Here is a 20065-nt window from a genome sequence, read left to right on the forward strand (position 1 = left end):
ACTTAAATTTACAAAACAACCTTAACAAACTTTAGAAGTAGGAAATGGGGGTGGGGTTCTAATGCAGCAAGAAGCTAACAGAACCTGTGATGTCATCCTTATTTTCCAGGTGATACTTGCCACATCTAATTGAGCTACTCTCCAGCAGTTTCATAATAAAGCACAGCCACATGTAAAGATGGCATCAAATCACATCACTCCCCATTTAGAGTTCAACATTTTTGTAGCAGCACAGAATTGAGGAAAAGAAATCTGCCTTACGCTGTGCTTGTGCAAAAGCAGTCTTCACATTTATTATTTTGTGAGTTTACATGAAACAATAGGGTACCCTTGAGATTATGATGAGACACAGCATCATGTGCTAAATCATCTAATCAAATCCTGCTATGGCCTAGGCTACACCCAGGCAATCTCTAGGGAAGCCAGGCATTACAGGACTTTGCCCATTGTGCTTAAGACTTTCAAACAGAACAAGTTTAAGAGATTAACACTGTATGCACCTATTGCTAATAAACAGTTTGATAAACAGTGTGCCCCCTATAAATCTGTACTGATTTTTTTTTCTACCTCATGCCTCAACTCAGAATATATGTGTCTAATCTTAGCCCTGGTTAGATTGTGCCTGTTAGCTCGCTAAGAGGAGACAATTTCATAATTCTTCGGTGTAAAGAAACGAAAGGTGTACCCAGAGGCTGCCCTGTTTTTGACCTCAAATGTAATTTGCATTTTTTTCCCAGTCCCCCTCTGCTATTGCCAGAGTCAGAAAACATGACTCCTTTCACTCACGAGAGTCAAATACAAGCTAACACAGCCGGATGAGATGCATTTCAATCCCCAATTACAGTTAAGGATTAAGACAATCATTTTATGCATTGTCTTCCTGCTATAAATGCCATAAGAATGCGTAACAGTACAGCACCTGAGAAAACACTTTAATAACCTCCAAATAATACCTGCATTTAATAAATTCTATGAACTAGTGTTTTTCTTTTAGCAGAATGTCCTAAATCTCCAGAAACGCTAAGAAAGGATTTACTGGTTGTGATGCCCAGAACTGAGTTCCTTAGCTTTTTGACATGAAATGCATTTTAATATAATTCATCAGAATAAGTATTTCATTTTTCTTCTCAGGGTGTTTTTATATTTTTAAGTACAATATTAGTTTATGTAGTTGTTCATAATACACATTGTAATCTAAATGCTTCCTAAAAAGTGCCTATGTCAGAGTGTAGAAAAGTTAGTAACGTATCAGGATAGTGTTTAAAGAGCAGCATTCGACAACACAGCATAAGACAATCTAATACTGACTCTACGTCTGTACATATTTATATGTTCATTCTCACCAAGACGTATGGAAAGTGATTTAACAAAAGTGTTGTTTTTAAAAAGGGCTATATTTATTAACAAAAGCCCTAATGTTACAGGAAAACTTTTCAGTTAAAAATACATATCTTGTGGAGCTGGAGCCAAAGGAAAAAGGTCAGGAAAACATATTTTTCACTGCATATTTTTTGGAAAAGGCTAGTCATACATCCATTGGCACATGACTGCTGAACTGTACTCTTATTTTTGATTAAAAGTACCCCCCCCCAAAAAAAACCTTACAGCTCAAAGGGCCACCATGCCTGAATTGACTGAGAGGGCATCTCTCTTTAGGGGCTGACCTTGCTGTATACTACCAGAGCTGAGACACCATTACATTAAAGGGTTTAAAGACCTGTCTTAACTACTGTACACTTTTCAACTGTTCTCTATCTGTTATGAAAGAACTTTTAAGGTGTCTTGGAGGGACACAGCAAAAGGAGAAACAGGTTATGCTAATTTGTTGCTACTTTTTCAAGTGGTCTTCTATTAAATCCAAATATTCTAGCAGCTAGAATTACAGTGACAGCCTCTCTTTCAGCAGGATATATTCAGAACCTAACATACATGGAATTTGTCCTTTTTAAACTGATCCTAATTTGGACTCAATTCAGGTTTAATTTACACAGCATTATTTGACTTAAGAAAAGGTGCAGGTGTGCATGTATTGAACATATGCACAGCAGAAACAGTTGTGAGAATTAAATGTTTGGCACAGAAGTTGCAAACATCCAACTGATTAGCTGTGTTTACTTTTTGAAACAGCACATCACAGGGTCATGACAGTGGTTTGCTATAAGCAGATGGCAAGGGCATAGTCACATAATCAGTTTTGCCATGGGTGTGTTCAAACCAAGGCAGCCAAAAACATCTGGCTGGTTTGGGAGAAAAAACAAAAGTTTGAAATAATGAACTTATTTCAGGTTAGCAGCTCTTCAATATATGCCATTCTTTTGCAACTAAATCCAATTTGACCTCAGTTTTAACTTTAATTAATCAATTAAAGCATTTTAAGTCAAACTGAAGACCAACAAAAACTGGTCAATTGGCAGTGTAATACCTCATACTACAGAGGATTAAATTCAGGCATCTTTGTCATTCTCTTGTTCTGGAAATAGGATTCTGATAAAGAAGGGTGTGTTGTGCTTATGCTGTGGACCCCGAGTTACTCTGCAGCTGACAAAAAGGGTGGTTTGGGTGCAGGTTATTTGGAGAGGGGGTATACTGAGTCCACAGTTTGTGACAAAAGGCCTAGGTTGTTCGTAGAGTCAGCTTTGCTCACCAAACATTTGGTGTTTTGAAGAAAGGCTGAATCCTTATTCCAAAGTAGTAATTTGGAACTAGTAAGAGCAGCTCACAATTTGACCTGATTTTCTGCAAATTAAGTGCACCATACCAAAATCAGGCACAATCTATAACGTAAAAAAAGGTCAAATCTATGATAACTTTTAAAATATACAACAGGGCTCTTGCAAAGCTGTTGGTTCAATTAGGATCAAACATCTAATTCACAAATGGCTAAATACGGTTACTATAATCCTCTGTGGAGTGTCAAGTGCATTGGGGGGGGGGAAAGGCCCGTCAGAAAAAGCTAGTATAAATGCTACAAAACCAGTGTTGTTTTGTGTGTGCCTAGCTAGCTTCCAACTCAGCACTTCACACTGTGGTTTCTATGGTCTCAATCACTTCTAGTTCGCATTGTGAGGGTGATAGAAGAGGACACTCATCTGGTTCCCAGCTACTGTCTGGACTATAATCTTCTTCTGAACTGAGCTCTGCCCCTTCCTCTGTGTCCTCATCACATGACTCCATATAGTGAGCCCCAACAGCATTGATCCCAGAGTCCTCAGAGCTGGAGGGGGAAGAGCAATGATCGATTTTTGGTGTATTATTCTCTCTCAAAATTAAGGCATTGCGTGTGGGGACCTCCTGGGGCTTCATTTTATTGAGGAGAGCAGGAGGTTGCCTCTGAACATAACACATCTTCCCATTGATGCATTTTACACGGTAATTGTCAATAAAGAGGTCCGAGATTGTACAGAACCGTGGGGAATCTGGGGGTAACGGTGGCTGGAAGACAGGTGCAAACTTCAAAAACTGTTCCGTGAGCGAGACAGCTATCTGAATGGTGTTTGTGTTTCCTCGAGGCCGAACAGGTATTTCTGTGCTTGGAAGCTGTTCTACAGGAGTCATAGGCTGATAAACATATTTACCTGTGGAGGATATGAAAAGATGAATTAGAAGCCACATTCAGCTCTGTAGAAACTTTAGGTTATGAACAAAAAGATCAGAACAGGCATGATGTCACTGAATACCAGTTGCTGAGAGGCAACAGAATAAGAAGCATGCCTTATATGGAATAACCCTATTAGTTCATCTAGCTCAGTATTGCACACAAGGAGCAAAGTACCTTTTTCAAGTCAAGGGTTACAGTTTCGGTGGTGAGGGGAGTGGTTAGGGGCTGCATACTGGTGATAAGTAGGAATGCTTCTCTCTCCCTTCCCCCCTCCTCTCCCTTTCACACCTTTCCACTGCCCCCTACCTTTCCCTTCCCTTCCAGTCAGTTTTCATAGGTGCTGTGTGAGAAACAGGCTTCTCTTTCTCCCAGCCTAGCAAAAGAGGAAAGCGAGCTGCTAGAGCAGGAGCAGAGTGATCTCTTCCTCCGGTGGCAATTTGCTTTCCTTCTATGCTGCATAGGGGAAATGTTTTTGTCCCAACCTAGCACAAGAGGAAAGTGAGTTGTTAGGGCAGTGGAAGGTGTTGGGGACCAATGGAGGCTGTGCTCTGACTGAGAAGGCTGTATGGGCCAGGGATCTATGCAGACTGGCAGCAGCCCTCCAGGGACTTTCCAAGCCCTACCAGGAGACACTGAGAATTGAACCTGGGACCATCTGTATGCAAAGCAAGTGTTCCACCCACTGAGCTATGGCTCTTCCCCAAGGGCAACAGCCTTTACACTCTTCTTGCATGCTTCCTGGAGGTGTCTGCTTAGCCTCTGTGGGAAACAGGATGCTGATCTAGATGGATCCTTGGTCTGATCCCTCTGGGCCATTCCCACATTCATATTTGTCGCTCAATTTTCTTCACAATCAACTGAAAGGGCTTTCCGTACGTGCTATTTTCCAGGATAATTCCTCTAAGAAAAGCAATCAAAAGATATTTCTACAATCATGAATCCATTTATTTTGATTACCCTACTACACAAACAATTTTTGGTGGAAGACGTGCATTTCCCCCCTCTTTTGCTAGCATTGGATACGATTGTGGTTGCAGCTGGTAATGGAGGAAATTTCAAAGCAGGATATGAAAGGGCTCCAACGCTGTGCTTCTGCCAGCACTCTGATAATTCAGCTAAGTAAGAAGAAAATAGGGTTATGCTGGCTGTAAAATGGGTGTTTATGCCATATTGAGCAGAAGGAGGGAAAGCACTGCTAAAGGCGTATAGAAGAAAAACAGAAAATCAGAACTTTGTTGCAGTTAATGAGAAATCTGAGGCCAACTCAAAAACCTAACAGAACAGAATTTAAATTTAAATAAATGCTTTCTAAAATGTATCTTACTAAAAGCGCATGAGCAGCTGTGCGACAAATGTTATAAACATGGAAGACTATTGTGTTCTGTTGCCACTATAGTAAATGCTCAAAGAGAACCTTACATTGCTCATACCCACAACTAATTGGAGAGGTCAGGGAAAGAAAAGGGTTGTCTCAAAAATAGATCCAAGCTCTTCGGTAATGAACTACAGAAATAAAACAAAGCTGACAAGCGAAGCAGCCATGCCTTTTTTAGCATTTTTGTCTACCTCCTTCTTGCATATGCCACCCTGGGCTCCTACTAGGAGGAAGGGCAAGATATAAATCTAATAAGTAAGGAAATATGCACACTTGCAGCCAGCAACTTCCATCTTTTCCACCATCCTTCCAAAGGCTCTTATATTCTAAGTCCAAGGCACATGACTTTATAAAAGCCAGTATAGCTATTCATCCCTCTAATTCCAGTCTTCTAGTTTGCATCAGTGCAAAATGATTGACAAGTATCTATGTTCAGTGCTAACCAGTGACAATTAAAGATAGGAAAGTTAGCCTTACTGTGAAGTGACCTTCTGGTCAGCAGGGAGTGGAGCATATTCACTACAGTGTATAGTACAAAACATCACGAAGTGTCGCTCCCAAATCTATCCTTAACCACAGGGAGTACCTGGGCTTCAGAATTTGGAGGCAAGTGTTGTAGGTGGACCCTGCATCCTAATAATAGCCGTTCTACAGTCACAAGCATTTTTCAACATCAATTTTATCTCTGTGCTTCTCTATTATGTTTCTTGCAGAACACTTCAGTGGTGGGGAAGTGGAGGCATTATTTGGTCATAAGGAATCTGGGAGTTCACCCTCAGCTCCAGGCAGAGATAAGGGCAAACTTGCAAAAAATAAAATTAGTGGCTAGATTTTGGGAGCTGCCCCCTCTCCCCAGCAACAAATTCATGTCAGACAGGAGTCCAGACAACCTGGACTCCATCTCCCTTTAAATTAATCTAGATCATGTTCCTGGGCAGTGCTGGTCCTTCTTAAAGGCCTGTAGGCTCTGATGCAAGGCTATTTTACCACCAATGCAGACTTCACATCATACTGTCACCTTCACAACATAGAGCAAGCCTTCCTAGTCTTATGTTACTTTCCACAGGGATGGTGAGTAACCATGAGGCCCTGAAATCTACCATATATGCACAATTCACCCAGGGATGCTGGGAAATCATAGAAAAAGAAAAGGTTTAGATTAGCTCCTTAGGCCTTACTTAGAGGCACTGATGTCACTGCGCACCAAGACCTGGAAGCCTCAGACTGTAATGCAGATTTCTCATTATAAATGTAGTCCTCCCAGCTACCCGTGGGGGAGGAGGGGTGTAGTTGTCTGGGGTCACAGACCCCTTACCTTTTTTGGAGCAGGGTCCCTATGTACAAGCCAATCAGCATGAAAGGGGAGCATGAGCCACAGAGAACAGTCTTCTTACTTGACTATTAACATGCTTCCCAGTCCTTTGTGCTGATTGGAGCTAATCAGAGTGAAAGGAGGTGAGACAGTCACTGAGATTACTCTTCTCAGTAGCTAACACATGCCTTCCCTGCCATGCTGATTGGCTCCTAGGATCTCCCACATCCTAGTCCCACACTTGGCTTCATTTCAGAATTCTTAAAATCAAATGGTTTCTGGCAGCATTTAGCATGAAAGGGAAGCATGTTAGCCACAGAGAACAGTCTTCTTACTTGACTATTAACATGCTTCCCAGTCCTTTGTGTTGATTGGAGCTAATCAGAGTGAAAGGAGGTGAGACAGTCACTGAGATTACTCTTCTCAGTAGCTAACACATGCCTTCCCTGCCATGCTGATTGGCTCCTAGGATCTCCCACATCCTAGTCCCACACTTGGCTTCATTTCAGAATTCTTAAAATCAAATGGTTTCTGGCAGCATTTAGCCCAGCGAAAGAGAGATTTGGATTTGGGGGGGGGGTATGCACACAGCAGTTTTATTCTGGTTCTATAATTCTGTAATTACGGAAGAGATTGTGAATCCTGAGGGCAAGGCTGTGAGAGGCCATGGTGTAACTATCATGAAGAGATCCTGGACTTCTGAATTTGCCACTACATTACTACCTGGGAGTAGTACAAAGTAAAGTGCATGGAGAAGGCCTCATTCGTGGTGAGAAAGCCAGAGCAGACCTAGGGCTCCAGGCAGGAATTTGGATGTCAATTTCTGGACACCCAGTGACCATCCAGGAAACCAATCTATTTTCTTTTGATTATTTCTAGATCAGTCTTGGAAGTGGGGTTTACTAATCCTTATCCAAATGTTGTTTCCCCTCAGATAAGCTACCACCATTGCAGAATAGAGGGATGCCATGTATATTTATCATATAACTTATTTGAATTGTTTGAGAAGCTCAGCAACATTTTAAAGAGATGGTGCCAGGATATTATACCATTCAGATTTGCAGGAAAGTGGGTAGAAAACCATTTACATAAAAAAAAACTAACAAGGTGTCTAATCTGTGCTTTACATTATGGTCTGGGAATAAACCTGGAAAGACCATAAAATAAACCTGTTAGAATATCAGTCAACACTCAGGTATTCCAGTTCAGAACATACAATGGTTTAAAACCAAAATCCACCTAGCGAGGACTTCTACTCTTTAAGTGGAGAACCTTTGACTCTCCAGATGTTGCTGAACTACAACTCCCAGCAAGCATGGCCAATGGTCAGGGATGATGGGAACTGTAGTTCAGCAACATCTGGAGGCCAAAGGTTCCCCACAACTCCTTTAGGGCTACAAATTGAAGACAGCTCTAGGGAGGAAATGCCTTCAAGGTTCTTTCACAACTTTTATTTTTATTTATTAATTTATCATATTCATGTTCCACTTTCCTTTAAGGACTACATGGTTCCTGCCTTCATTTTATCCCCAGAATAACAGATTAACACAAGGTCACTCAGGTGAGCTTCATGGCTGAGCGAGGATTTGGGTCTCCCCAGTCTTTGCTCAGCACTCTAACCACTACATCACATTGGTTAAAAGTTATAATGGTGATTTTAAAAGTCTCTTGTCATTGGGCAGACCCCAGAATGGATCAGGAAATACCTGGCATGTCAAGGGACACAACCTAGCAGATAAGGATCTGAATGTTGCAGAGCACTCTCTTTTTTCAGGATTCCAGTCACTCCACTTCATTTCATACTCTCTGCCAACAGTGGCAAATGAGCATACTCAGTCCTTACTGAGGGTGCGGTTCCTCTCTTAAGTTTTATTTCCTAAATATTGTTATTACTTCTGCAAACCTTCAGATTCCCCCAGGCCTGCTGATACTTCCCTCTTGTGCATGGGTAGTGCTGTTTGTCTACAAAACCCCTAATACCAAAGCCAGGGCAATGATACCATAGAGGCAGGTAAATAGTGACTGTTGGCAACTTTGTTCACACATAGGCATTTGTCATATGGGATAAACACATGTTATTTTATCCTAGCAAACATGGTTGTACCACAGTACGTAAATTTCATGTTTCCTTTATGGTCCTAATATCTTTTAAATATACTTGTTTGGAAGTAGTTTTCACTGAAAACAATGGGGCTTAATTCCAAATAATTTGTTAGGGCTGAGGTACAGGAAAGACTAAATTTAAAATTCTCCAAAATAATGGCTGGCTCCTGCTACATTGCAGTTTGCGAAGCTATAGATCAAGATGTTTTGATCAGAGACTGCAAACAGGAGACAGGAGAGATTCTTGATTCTGTTGCTGGTTCACATTCACTACTCAAGGAAACTAACCCATCTGTGCCTCCAAACTCACCAACTGTAGAAGGCTGATAATATCCATTCTTCTGTGAAGCACAAAGGTGACTAAAAACATAAAGTCTCCCTGTGCGGAGCTGCTGTCTTTATACCCTTGGGTTTTATTCAGTCATGTATAAAAATGGATAAATTAATTTGTAACATATTGGGCCTTGCTGGATATGTTCTTTACCCAACATCCTTACCCCCTAAGAAATAAAAATAATAATGGTTAGAGTCATAGCTTTCACATAGCAGTAAAAATAAAATCAAAACCATTTATTGAATTCATGTCCACTGATATACAGTATAGAGGAACTGAATTGTGTTTCAGCAGCATGGATTAAGGACAAAATATATAGCACCATTCCTTTAAGACAGATAGATCTTATCTACAGAAGAGCAGACAAACAACAAAGTCAAATGTTCTTTAGCAAAATTACTTGGACTATTTGAGAATCTCAGCAAAATTTGGAGATTTAGATTTACAAGAGCGTGTGAAAACGCCTGTTTATGTTCAACTAAGGCATCTAAGAAAAAGTGACATTAGCAGTGTCAGATATTCTCACCCTTCTTCTCAAAACAGAAACTATCACTAGATTTGTACTTTACAGTATGGTCTTTGAATATATTAAGACCAACAGATCCCAGCTGTAGTATAACTGGTCCTGAAGAAACCTGCCCTTGACCCAAAGATTTGAACTACTATTGGCCACTTGCTAACACTCTCTTCCTGGGTAAGGTGTTCAGGTGCATGGTTTCCGGTCAGCTTCAGGCACTCTTGGATAGAAGATTGAAATGGATGTAGAAAATCAATCTAGTTCAGGCCAGGAGCAGAAATTGCCTTGGTTGCCCTGAGGTAAGAACTTTATCAGGAGAAAGACAGGGAGATTGTGATCCTGTTGATTCTCCTGGACCCTTCAGCAGTTTTCAATACCATCAACTATGGTATCCTTCTAGACAGGCTGTCAAGAGTTGGGGACCAGGGGTACTGCTCTCTACTGGTTCCACTCCTACTTGGACGGATGATTGCAGAAGGTGATGCTGGGGAAATAATGCCAGATTACTTGGCATGTGCTTTGGGGTTCCAGAGGGTGCCATTCTATCCCCCACACTTTTAATGTCTACATGTAACAGCTATGTGACATATAACAGGTCAGTGGAGGTTTGAGGATACAATTAGTACTGGTTTATCTGCCCAGGTGAGTAGTGTTGTAGATGGGATTGCACTCCTCCTAAAGCATCAAGTACATAATGGCAGGGAGTACTTCTTTATTCATCTTCAACACTGGAGGTGCAGATTGTCTCAGTGGCATGGAGCACCTTTTTGCAGCTTAGAGTCCTAGTTGGCACATCAGTCTATCTGGACAAGGATAGTTTGGCTTTAATTAGACATGTCCTAGGAACCTCCTATTTGGACTATTGCAATGCATTGTATGTGGGGTTGCCAAGTTTGAAGACAGTCTGGAAACCTCAGTTAGTCCAGAACACAACAGCAGGATTGCTAATTGGGAGTGCAGAATATGAGCATAACATGCTGCCACTTTCTTGGGTTTACTGGCTCGCAGTTCATTTCAAGGCACTAGTCAGGGTGCTGGTTTTGACCTTTAAAACCTTTCATAGAATGGATCAGGGTACCTAGAGGGTCATCTGTCTCCATATGTATCTACCTAGATTTTAATACTGTATTGAGGCCCTTCTCTCTGGGTGCTTCTGCTAAGTGAAGTGTGGCAGGTGGCTACTGGAGAAAGGGGCTTTTCAGTGGTGGCATCCCAGCTATACAATGGCCTCCCCAGAGACTCTCTCCTGATGCCTACCTTGATATCAAGTGAAGACTTTCTTATTTTCTCAGGCCCTTTAATCAGTTCCTGCTTTAAATTCCTTTTATCTGGACTTTCGTTTTTATATATTTTTTATCAGCTGCCCCGAAAAAGAAGGTTCAGGGTATCGTATAAACATTTTAAATTTTAAAAAACCCAAGCTGATACTTGTGCAGATAGCTTTTAACAATATTTCCAGTCAATGTTTGCCTCTGCAGGTTTTTCCCTGTTTATTCTGCTCTTCCTCCAAGGGCCTCAGAATGACATACATGTGGTCCCTAGGTGATCTCCCATCCAGGCAGCCTCCAATATCAGATCTGCTTAGTATTAAAAAATAATCAGATACACAGCAGTCTTGAAACTCTCAAAGGTTTATGAGCAAGAACGACCACAACTTTGGCAACTGACCCTTTTGCTATATCTCTATGTTTATTCAGAAGGTGTACTTTCTACTAGTAAATGCACAGAAAATAGCAGGGGCCCCCAAGATAAATCACATTCTGTAGTACATAATTATTACCTGCTTCTGCAAATGTACATCTGTGAAAGTACGCATACTAGTACCAATTTCAAGAATGAGGTAAAATGCCAGTATTTAATTTCTGAAAGAAGAGGTATCAGGGCTCACATTTATCAGAAATTGTACCCTTTGACCTAAAAGCTTTGTCCCATATTCCCAGGTGTGTTGAGATTTGTTGCAGCCACTGAGTGGCAAGCAAATGTAAGCTGCTGCAATTTACTCTCCTTTATTAAACTTCACATGTCCATGGCATTTAAAATGTGTTCCCGGGCTGAGCACTGGCTCAAATTAAGCCATAGAAACAATGCCTAGCTATTAACAGAAGATTATTCACAGTCATTTGTTTCTTGCAAGTGGCTCAAGATAGGTTTGAGCATGTCCCAAAGAAAAGGCTTAGCTAGTACAATGTGGAAAAGTATCTCAATTCACAAACATCTGGAATAACATTTGAAGTAGCACCTATCTACAGCAGTGGCCCAGATAAGAATGTTTACTATCTGAATTATGACTATGGTTAGCACTTCTTCAATGCCGTTTGTGTCCATTTTGTTTTAAAGATGGCCTTTGGCCCATACATTATTGAATTTGACCATGTACAAAAGAGCCTCTCCCACCTTCACTGGCGCTGTCACAGCCTGCTCCTCCATCCTGGCCCCCAATGAAGCTTTTCCTGCTCTGGGACCAGGACAGGGTGGCAGTGGGGCATTTGTGTGTGAGAAGAATAGTGCCAGGCAACCCACTTGATTTCTTGCAATACCCGTACTAACAGTACTATAGAGGGCTGAGCCCTAGTAAACATTACGCTATGAATCAACACTGGGGGGTGGGGAGGGATAGGATGGGTACAATCACCTAAAGAGCTCTGCTGTAGTCTTGGCTTTCAACATACCTAAAATACACTGTATGATGTGGCCATGTACCTTGAAAAAAATGGGAGGAGAGATTAATTCAATTCCCTATTTGTACAATCACACCACAAATTATGTTCTAGGTGTAGTGGGAGCATATGAGTGGCCAAACTTCCCAACCACCACTATGGCGAGGTTATTAATAGAAGATAGATATGCAAAATTGTACCAACAAAAGCAACAGAAACAAAACTGTTGTTGTTATTGTTATTATTATTACTCATATCAAGACAATACACAAAATATAATAGAAACTGAAAAACAGTTAAAGATGAATATAAAAACAATACAAAATGGACACTCATGGCGACTTCCGGGAAGGGTGACTTCGCTTGTGCCTGCTTTTCGAGACGAGCTCTCGTCCCAGAAGAAGTTTTTTCAGCGTAAATCAGTCAGAACATTCTTTTTGACTGATGAAGATTTTCTCTCGGGAAGGGAGAAACATAGAGATTAACCATAAAAGCCTGTTTTTGTTTGGGAGGACTGGATCTCATTAATTTATGAGAGAAGGTTCAGCCAGCAATGCCGGAGGACGTCCATCACGCTCTAGCTGAATAAACGACACGTTTATCTTTTCTTTAAAGAAGAACGGACTTAAACAAGCAAGCACCCTTCTTTCTATATTTTTTTTTTCATTTGGTTTAAATCGTTGCTGCAAAAAGAGATTTGTCACTGAATCAGCTATAAAGATCTTCTGGGTGAGTTAAAAATTTTCTCCTTTATTCACGAAACTAAGGAGGAAAGAAATTGAAAAAGCCTATCTTAGTTTTTATTGCAAAAAGCTGGCCTGGAAATGCATTTTAAAGATATAAACGGAAGAGGGATTTCTATTTCGAAGAGGGGAAAAAATAAATAAATTTGATTTATGAACTTTGGAGCATTATATGTTTGGGATTATTTTCTTTTTGGTCTATTTCATTTTGACGAATCTACTTGTTCACGACGCCACTAACTCTTTTGAAGCTGGGAACTAAATTTGTTTTGTATTCCTGAACATAAGAGATAAGGCAGGCTGTACTGTCTACATTGTGACTTCATCGAGCCTGGAATATTAACCCAACTGTGACTGAAATAATTTTTGTTTTTGTGGCTCTAAGAATGGCAATCAGCAAAGGGGCTGAGACCATGGAAGAAATCATGTTTCAGAAAATAATGGATGAGATTGAGATAACGAAACAAACCCTGAGACAGGGTAGAAAGAAGATGAAAAATGAATTTAGCAAAATGACGCAGGAGTTTAAAGAAATAGTGGATTCTGTGAGAGAGGCTCTGGAGACTGGAACAAATGTAGAATTGGAAAAAGATCTGGAGTCTATGGATACAAGAAACAAAGCTTACTGCTTGGAACTTAATGTTGTCTCTGAAGAAATCAATGAAGATAATAGAGATAAAGTTATCAATGTCTTGGATAATTTTTTGGACTGGAATGATGTGATGGAGTTTGACATAGAAAAAATCTATGGAATTGGCTACAGATATGGGACAATGGAAAAATTCTTAAGAGATGAGCCAGTGCATTTTGTAAAAAAGAAGAGTAGATGTGACTTTACAACAATATCTCAGCAACATATTCAGAATTGATGGCAAGAAAAGATTTGTGATGAGGAAGATTCCCATCAGACTTTTATTATATGACTATGGCTATGACAGCAAGATTAATATGGGATACTGGTAATGGAAGAATGGATACTGAAAATACTGGACTGAACAAGACTATTGAAGATGGAAGACGGAATCAATATTGATATTGGAAGAATGGCTATTGAAATCATTGGATCAAACTGGTTTGACGAGATGGATTAATCTATATGTTTATTTGGACTATGGCTATGATAACAAGATTATTTTGGGATACTGATAATGGAAGAATGGCTATTGAAATTATTGGACTTAATAGGACTATCGATAATGGAAGAATGGTTACTGAAATTATTGGACTTAACAGGATTATTGAAGATGGAAGATGGAATTAATATTGATAATGGAAAAATGGCTATTGAAATTATTGGACCTAGTGGATTTGAATGTGATGGATTGGTCGACATGTTTATCCGGAGAAAAATTGAAAGATATATCTTTCAAGGAATTGAAATCTCTCTTTGACTTTTTGTGGGAAGAATAAAGTAATGTTTATGAGATTTGATGATTAGTTAAGATAGCTATTGGAGGAAAGTGATTTTATAACATAATTTAGGAGACAGGATTGTTATATATTGCAGACTTATAGCTGATCTGCGATAAATCGGAAGTCAACATTTTATTTTATTGTTTAATAATTTTTGTTTTGTTTTGTTTTTTGTCTTTAAAAATTTGAATAAAAATTAATGGGAAAAAAATGGACACTCATGGCAGAGACCTATCTATCCAGCTGGAAAAGCTTGTTGGAACGAAAATGTCTTCAATTGTTTCCAGAAAGTGCAAATAGTAGCATCCTGTTCTATATTGATCTGTTCCACACAATGGGGCAGCCACAATGAAAACCCTGATCCAAGTTACTGTGGAGAGGGCTTCTGATATCTTTGGAATTTGGAGTAGAAGCTCTCTTGCAGACCACATTGACCTACTGGGTATATAAGGGATAAGGCAGTCTCTCAACCTAGTTCTGGGCAGTTAAATTTAAAAAGCCTTGAAGAATACAAGTGTCTTCACTTGGCACCAAAATGTAGTCACCAGGCAAGCCTCCTTGGGGAGGGAATTCCACAAGCAAAGTGTCAACCCTGAGAAAAGCCTTTCTATGATCATCACCTGCCTCAGCTCTGATGTCAGGGGCACCTAGCAGGGGACCTTTGATGAGGCCCTCAATACGTGAGCAGACTGATGTGGGAAAAGATGTTCCTTCAGGTAACCTAAGAATCTCATATAAAATAGATCAGTGTCTCCTGGAGCGCATTTTGTGATGGTGCACAATGACATTGAGAACATATTGGTACCATAGCTACTCTAGAAAGAGCTGGCGTATGGCAACACCTGTGAAGGTATGGAAATATCACCTCTGTAAACTCATCTTGCTTATGAACACCACCACCAACTAAAAATAGATGATCAGCAGTTAATTACTAGTACTTGATTATAATAAAAGAAAATACAGATGAAAATATTTGCACAATCTATAAATGAATGTTATTAGAAAAATATACACAGAAAATTTTATTTTGTTTAAAGCACACTTGCTTCCCACAAGCCTTATGTAATTTGACAGCAAAAATGAATTGTACATGGGCTTTTTTAAAAGCAGCCAAGGCAATTAACCCGAACCAGGTGAAAACTCAAACTCTGTGTGTTTAGAAGGAACTGTAAGCATTAATGGCTACATTAGAAGAATGCATTTATTTCTAAGAAAGAAATAAAGTGCTTCTTTCAAACACAATAAACACAGCTCAGCTTTCTTTCAGGGAGACAGAGCAGGCAATTCAATATCACCACTGTGGACCACCCACAAGTTGCTACACGCATTCTGTGAGAGCTCAGACAAAAGTGCCAAGGGAAATGGGAGCAACTGTTTTGTAATGTAACATCTCAATGCAGATGACCTCCCTAATTTCTAACTCTATATCCTTAGCTAGTCAGCTGTACTATTAGTTATTCCACGGCCACAAGGAGATGTTTAACCTTTTAGATTCCTGAAAGGTGGTTATATTAGTCTCTGATAGCAGTCCTGTGGCACCTTTAGAGATAGCAGTTGCCTCCCCACAATGGCTTTGTTTCTTCACAATGGTAGGGCAAACTGACTCTAGCAGCTCCCATTTGTTGTAGAAAACATGACAAGTCTTTTGCAGCAAAAAATCACATTTGCTCACTTGATATAATCAACCAATCAATCAATCACTTCCACCAATGCATACTTATACTGCTACCTCACTGTCAACATCTACCAGTTCACTTGTCGACAGATTTCTACCAGTTTATTTTAGGTAGTTCTTTGAGAATATTATTTTTCTGTAACCAGCAGAAATATAACAGCTCCTTCATTTTTGATAGGATTCCACACTTAAATTAGTTTTTGTATGATTCTGCATGCTTTTTCTAGCACCAGCTTAAACATGAGTGATGTACTGGACAGGACACCATCATTACACATCTACTGAGGCAAGAAGTATAAAAACCCTCCCAAGAACTAAAGCAATGAGAAGACAGTAAGTATAATTTTTTCGCTTCATGACACATAATACTGATTAAAGTAGGGGGTTCTGGTCCCCCTCCCCCCAAAAAAACACATGTACTTTAAGAAGGTCCCAGCCAAAAGGAACAATCCCTCTTATAAGATGGTGCCTTCTGTCATGTGCATTTTTCTTCAGACCTTTTTAATTTGCACATTTCGATAGATTTAATCTATTAAGAATGATACAATTAATTGACAGTGCAAACCTATCCATGTCTATTCAGATGTAAGCCCCATTAATCTTTAATCCTTTAAAAGAGGATTAGACTAATTCATGGATGATAAAGGTATCAAAGGCTACTAGCCACGATGACTATGCTCTGCCTCCATAGTCGGAGGCACTATGCTTCTAAATACCAGTTGCTGGAAACCGCAGAAGGAAAGAGTCCTCTTCTGCTCAGGTCATGTTTGGGGGTTTCTCACAGACATCTGGTTGGCCACTGTGAGAACAGGATGTTAAACTGGATATGCCATTGCCCTGATCCAGCAGGGCTCTTCTTATGTTCCTATTGAGCTCAGCTGTATGTACTTCCCTTTAAGAATTTTAAAATTGGTGGATAGCTCAAATATGTACATAAAAGATAGATTCCTACATATCAGTAATTTATGGGTTGTATCCAATGTTAATCCTACTCAGAGTAGACTCGTTGAAACTAACAGGCATGACTAACTTAGGTCTGTTAGTTTCAATGAACCTACTTTTAGTATAACTTGGATACAACCCTCTATTTATACTACCCAAAAGTCAAATGCCAATCCTCTCCAATCATATCGCTGATTTTAAGGAAAGGTCTGTCTTTTTTAGTTGTTAAAACTCAAACCCATCACAATATTAATTTCTATACATTAAAAAATTCCCCAGCAAAATGTGTTAGAAACAAGTCAACAGGCTGAGCTGATAGAGTTATTTGCTAATTGACTAGTCTGCATGCATCCATGCCTCACAGCATCAGATTCTGATGCTAGTTTGGAGGTATCTAACCATGAAATAAAGAGAAGATTTCCTTAAACATTCTTTCTGCTTCTGTTGAACCCAGGATTCCAGTTTACCTTTGAACCACTTTAATGTTGCTCAATAGGAAAAGCTTCTGGATCTTTCTAAATTATCATCTTTATTAACTCTGGGGTTCATTGTTCCCAAAAACAATATTTAGTAATTAAAACAACTACAAAGCAATACAAGTGACACTCCAGAAAATGCTTACAGAGAAGACTCTGCTGATGAGCTAACAAAATGACACAGGCAAAACCTGGACAATTCCCCCCAAAACAACAGATTAATGCGTATGAGGCTATATGAATTCTTATGAAAATTTGAAAGTACATTGTACACAATATAAGAAAAGCTAGAAGAGATAAAATGAAGTAAAAGGGGTAAGGTAGAAGAAGAAAAAATGGATGAGGATAGTTGGGAGATGGCGTTTTAAATTCTCTCTTCAATTTAAGTGGTCAATTTCTCGATAATTCTACCTATGTATTTGTAGGGGTTTCAGGTTTGTCTCTACACTACTCTCCTTCAAGAGCCAGTTCCAACATTTCTTCAGCTCATCTCTCAATTAGCAGGGTGCCTTTAGATTTACAGGCCAAGAGTATAAGCCATTTTGTAACAAGTGCTGTTAGCATGAAACAATGGCAGCATTTCAATACATCCTAGGGAACTGGCCATGTTTTGTAGAACATCAGTGATGAAAAGTCATTATCTGGGTGTTTTCCAAAATAAAATAGGAAGCCTTGTAACTGCTGATCTCCTGCCAAGTGAAAAAAGTGAAGAATAACACATATATTAACAAAAACTCCCAATGGGCCAAAACTATCAGCATTTATCATGAGATATAACTCCCACATTTTGCAAAATTATAAGTGTTCAATACATGATTAATATACTCATATGCTGAGAGAGTCAAACTCAACTGTAACGATGCACTTCACTGTTTTTGTCTGTGTATTGTATTGCCTGTTACTATGATCCATTACCTTTGAAAATGGAAATGGACTGCCTTCAAGTCGATCCCGACTTATGGCTACCCTATGAATATGCTTTTCATGGTAAGCGGTATTCAGAGGGGGTTTATAGATTATAAATGAGGCTTTGAATTGGCAGCAAGGTGTAATCACAGGTAAGCAGATGATTAACGGGTCTCCAAGGCTGCCTGTAATTTGTAATATGTGTCACTGAAAAAAATAAAAACATCCAGCCCATTTCCAAGGTAGCTATAAATATTGCCAGATTAGCCCCACAGCAAATAACAAGTTCAGGTTCTAAACAAATACATAGTCAAATCTTAACTGAGCTATCATGAATTTTCACCATTTATGCTTCCATGTTATGCACATGTAACTTTGAGGGTAGGATTATTCCCACAGCGTAGAACTTTCAGATGCATCAGGATCAAATGGCAGGATATACAGCTCCCTGTTATATATTGTGTATGATTTCTAATGATTGTATAGCAAAAAAAAAAAGCATTAAAAAGCAGATCTGGAAGTTTCCTGACCATTTAGTGAGGCACACATGTTAAAATAACTCCCTTGCTGGTTCAGACCAAAGTCCACCTGGTTACCAGCCAGATGTTCTGGAAGCACACATGTATGCCAACATGAACGTGATAATAATATTCTCATGTTTGCTTCCAGCATCTTGTTCTTTGAAGCTGATTGCCTCTAAACATGGAGATTTCACTAGAGGTTGATAAACCTATCCTGTATGAATTTGTAGTATCCTTTTTCAAAGTCTATGATGCCAGTGTCCATCACAACATGCTGCGGTAGGGACTTCCATCTTAGTTGAGCATCATGTGCAGAAGTGCTTCTTTTTGCCTATGTTGAAGCTATCCCCATATTCATTATTATTATTATTATTTCCCTTCTGCAACCAGAGGCATCCATGTCATGTGGATTCCAAGTCATTAAATATTGGCCTAATTTGTACTACCTCCTTTCTGATTACGTTGAGTATCGAACTCCTGTATTCATTCCTTGTCAATAATAAATTTAAATGAATTTCATTTTAACAGCTTTTCGGATGAAATTGTCAAGATCTACTCAAACATTTGTGTATTATTTTTTGCACCCAGTTACAGGAAGAACAAGAAATCATGAAAGAGTCATAAAATATTATGTAGCACTAGTTTTTCTCACAGAAAATCCACATCTTTTTCCTGATTCACATTCTCCACCCCGCATTTCATATTCTACAATAAAGCTATTGGCTCCCATTTCATGACTGATTTTGCTAACTATTTTAACAGGGTTCAATATATCCTCAATCTTTTTAGATTAATCATAACAGAAGAGGCAACTTGATTACAAACTTTTAAGTACCTTTCCCAGGAGATGTTACCTGATTGTAGAGGGCTTTTTCAACATATCAAACAGAACATTTAAGAATACATTGAGTGGAATGTAAAATTAGATTTTAAAAATTCAAGATAGAAATAAAATGCCACTTTTTAACACTGAGGATATTCCTCTGAAAAATAAAGAAGAAATGCAAGTGGTACATTATATGCAGACTAAATGAAGCATCTTTATAATTCATCTACAAGTGATTCAGGCAGGCTAGTTGTAATAAATTTCCTCAAGTGCATAAATTACCATCTGATGCCCTGGGCTGAGCTACATGGTCAGAGTGATCCCTGCTGGCTTTGAAATTCATGCACTCTGACACAGTCCAGGAAATCTCAAGGATGTCATCAGCTCAGACGACACTGTACATCCAGAACACCTGCTGTAATCACAGCTACTCATTTATCAATCCTTAAAACATCCCTACCAGCTAAGGTATCACTGTTAGAAAATCATTATTATCTGATGCCCATGAAACTGAAGAGAATTATCAACTATAGTTTGAGGGAAATGGTGGATGTCTGTAATGACTGGATTTTATTTTGTCATTTTTATTTTCTGCACAATTTTTTTAAAAAGAGTTTACTAAAGTTGTTCAAATCCAGTCATATTTTCAGAATTACAAGTATGATTT

The 20065-nt window shown here is 39.3% G+C and overlaps 1 protein-coding gene across 1 annotated transcript in view; it reads right to left on the minus strand.

The window, feature by feature from the left end:
• Positions 1 to 311: 311 nt before the first annotated feature.
• C7H3orf70 (chromosome 7 C3orf70 homolog) overlaps positions 312 to 20065 on the minus strand; it is a 28050-nt gene continuing 8296 nt past the window's right edge. The window contains exon 2 of the mRNA XM_061634415.1: positions 312 to 3575. Coding sequence (XP_061490399.1) covers positions 3019 to 3575 — 557 coding nt within the window. The 3' untranslated portion in view covers positions 312 to 3018. The remainder of the gene's footprint in view (positions 3576 to 20065) is intronic.

This window comes from Rhineura floridana, chromosome 7, assembly GCF_030035675.1.
Source record: "Rhineura floridana isolate rRhiFlo1 chromosome 7, rRhiFlo1.hap2, whole genome shotgun sequence".
Lineage (NCBI taxonomy): Eukaryota > Metazoa > Chordata > Lepidosauria > Squamata > Rhineuridae > Rhineura > Rhineura floridana.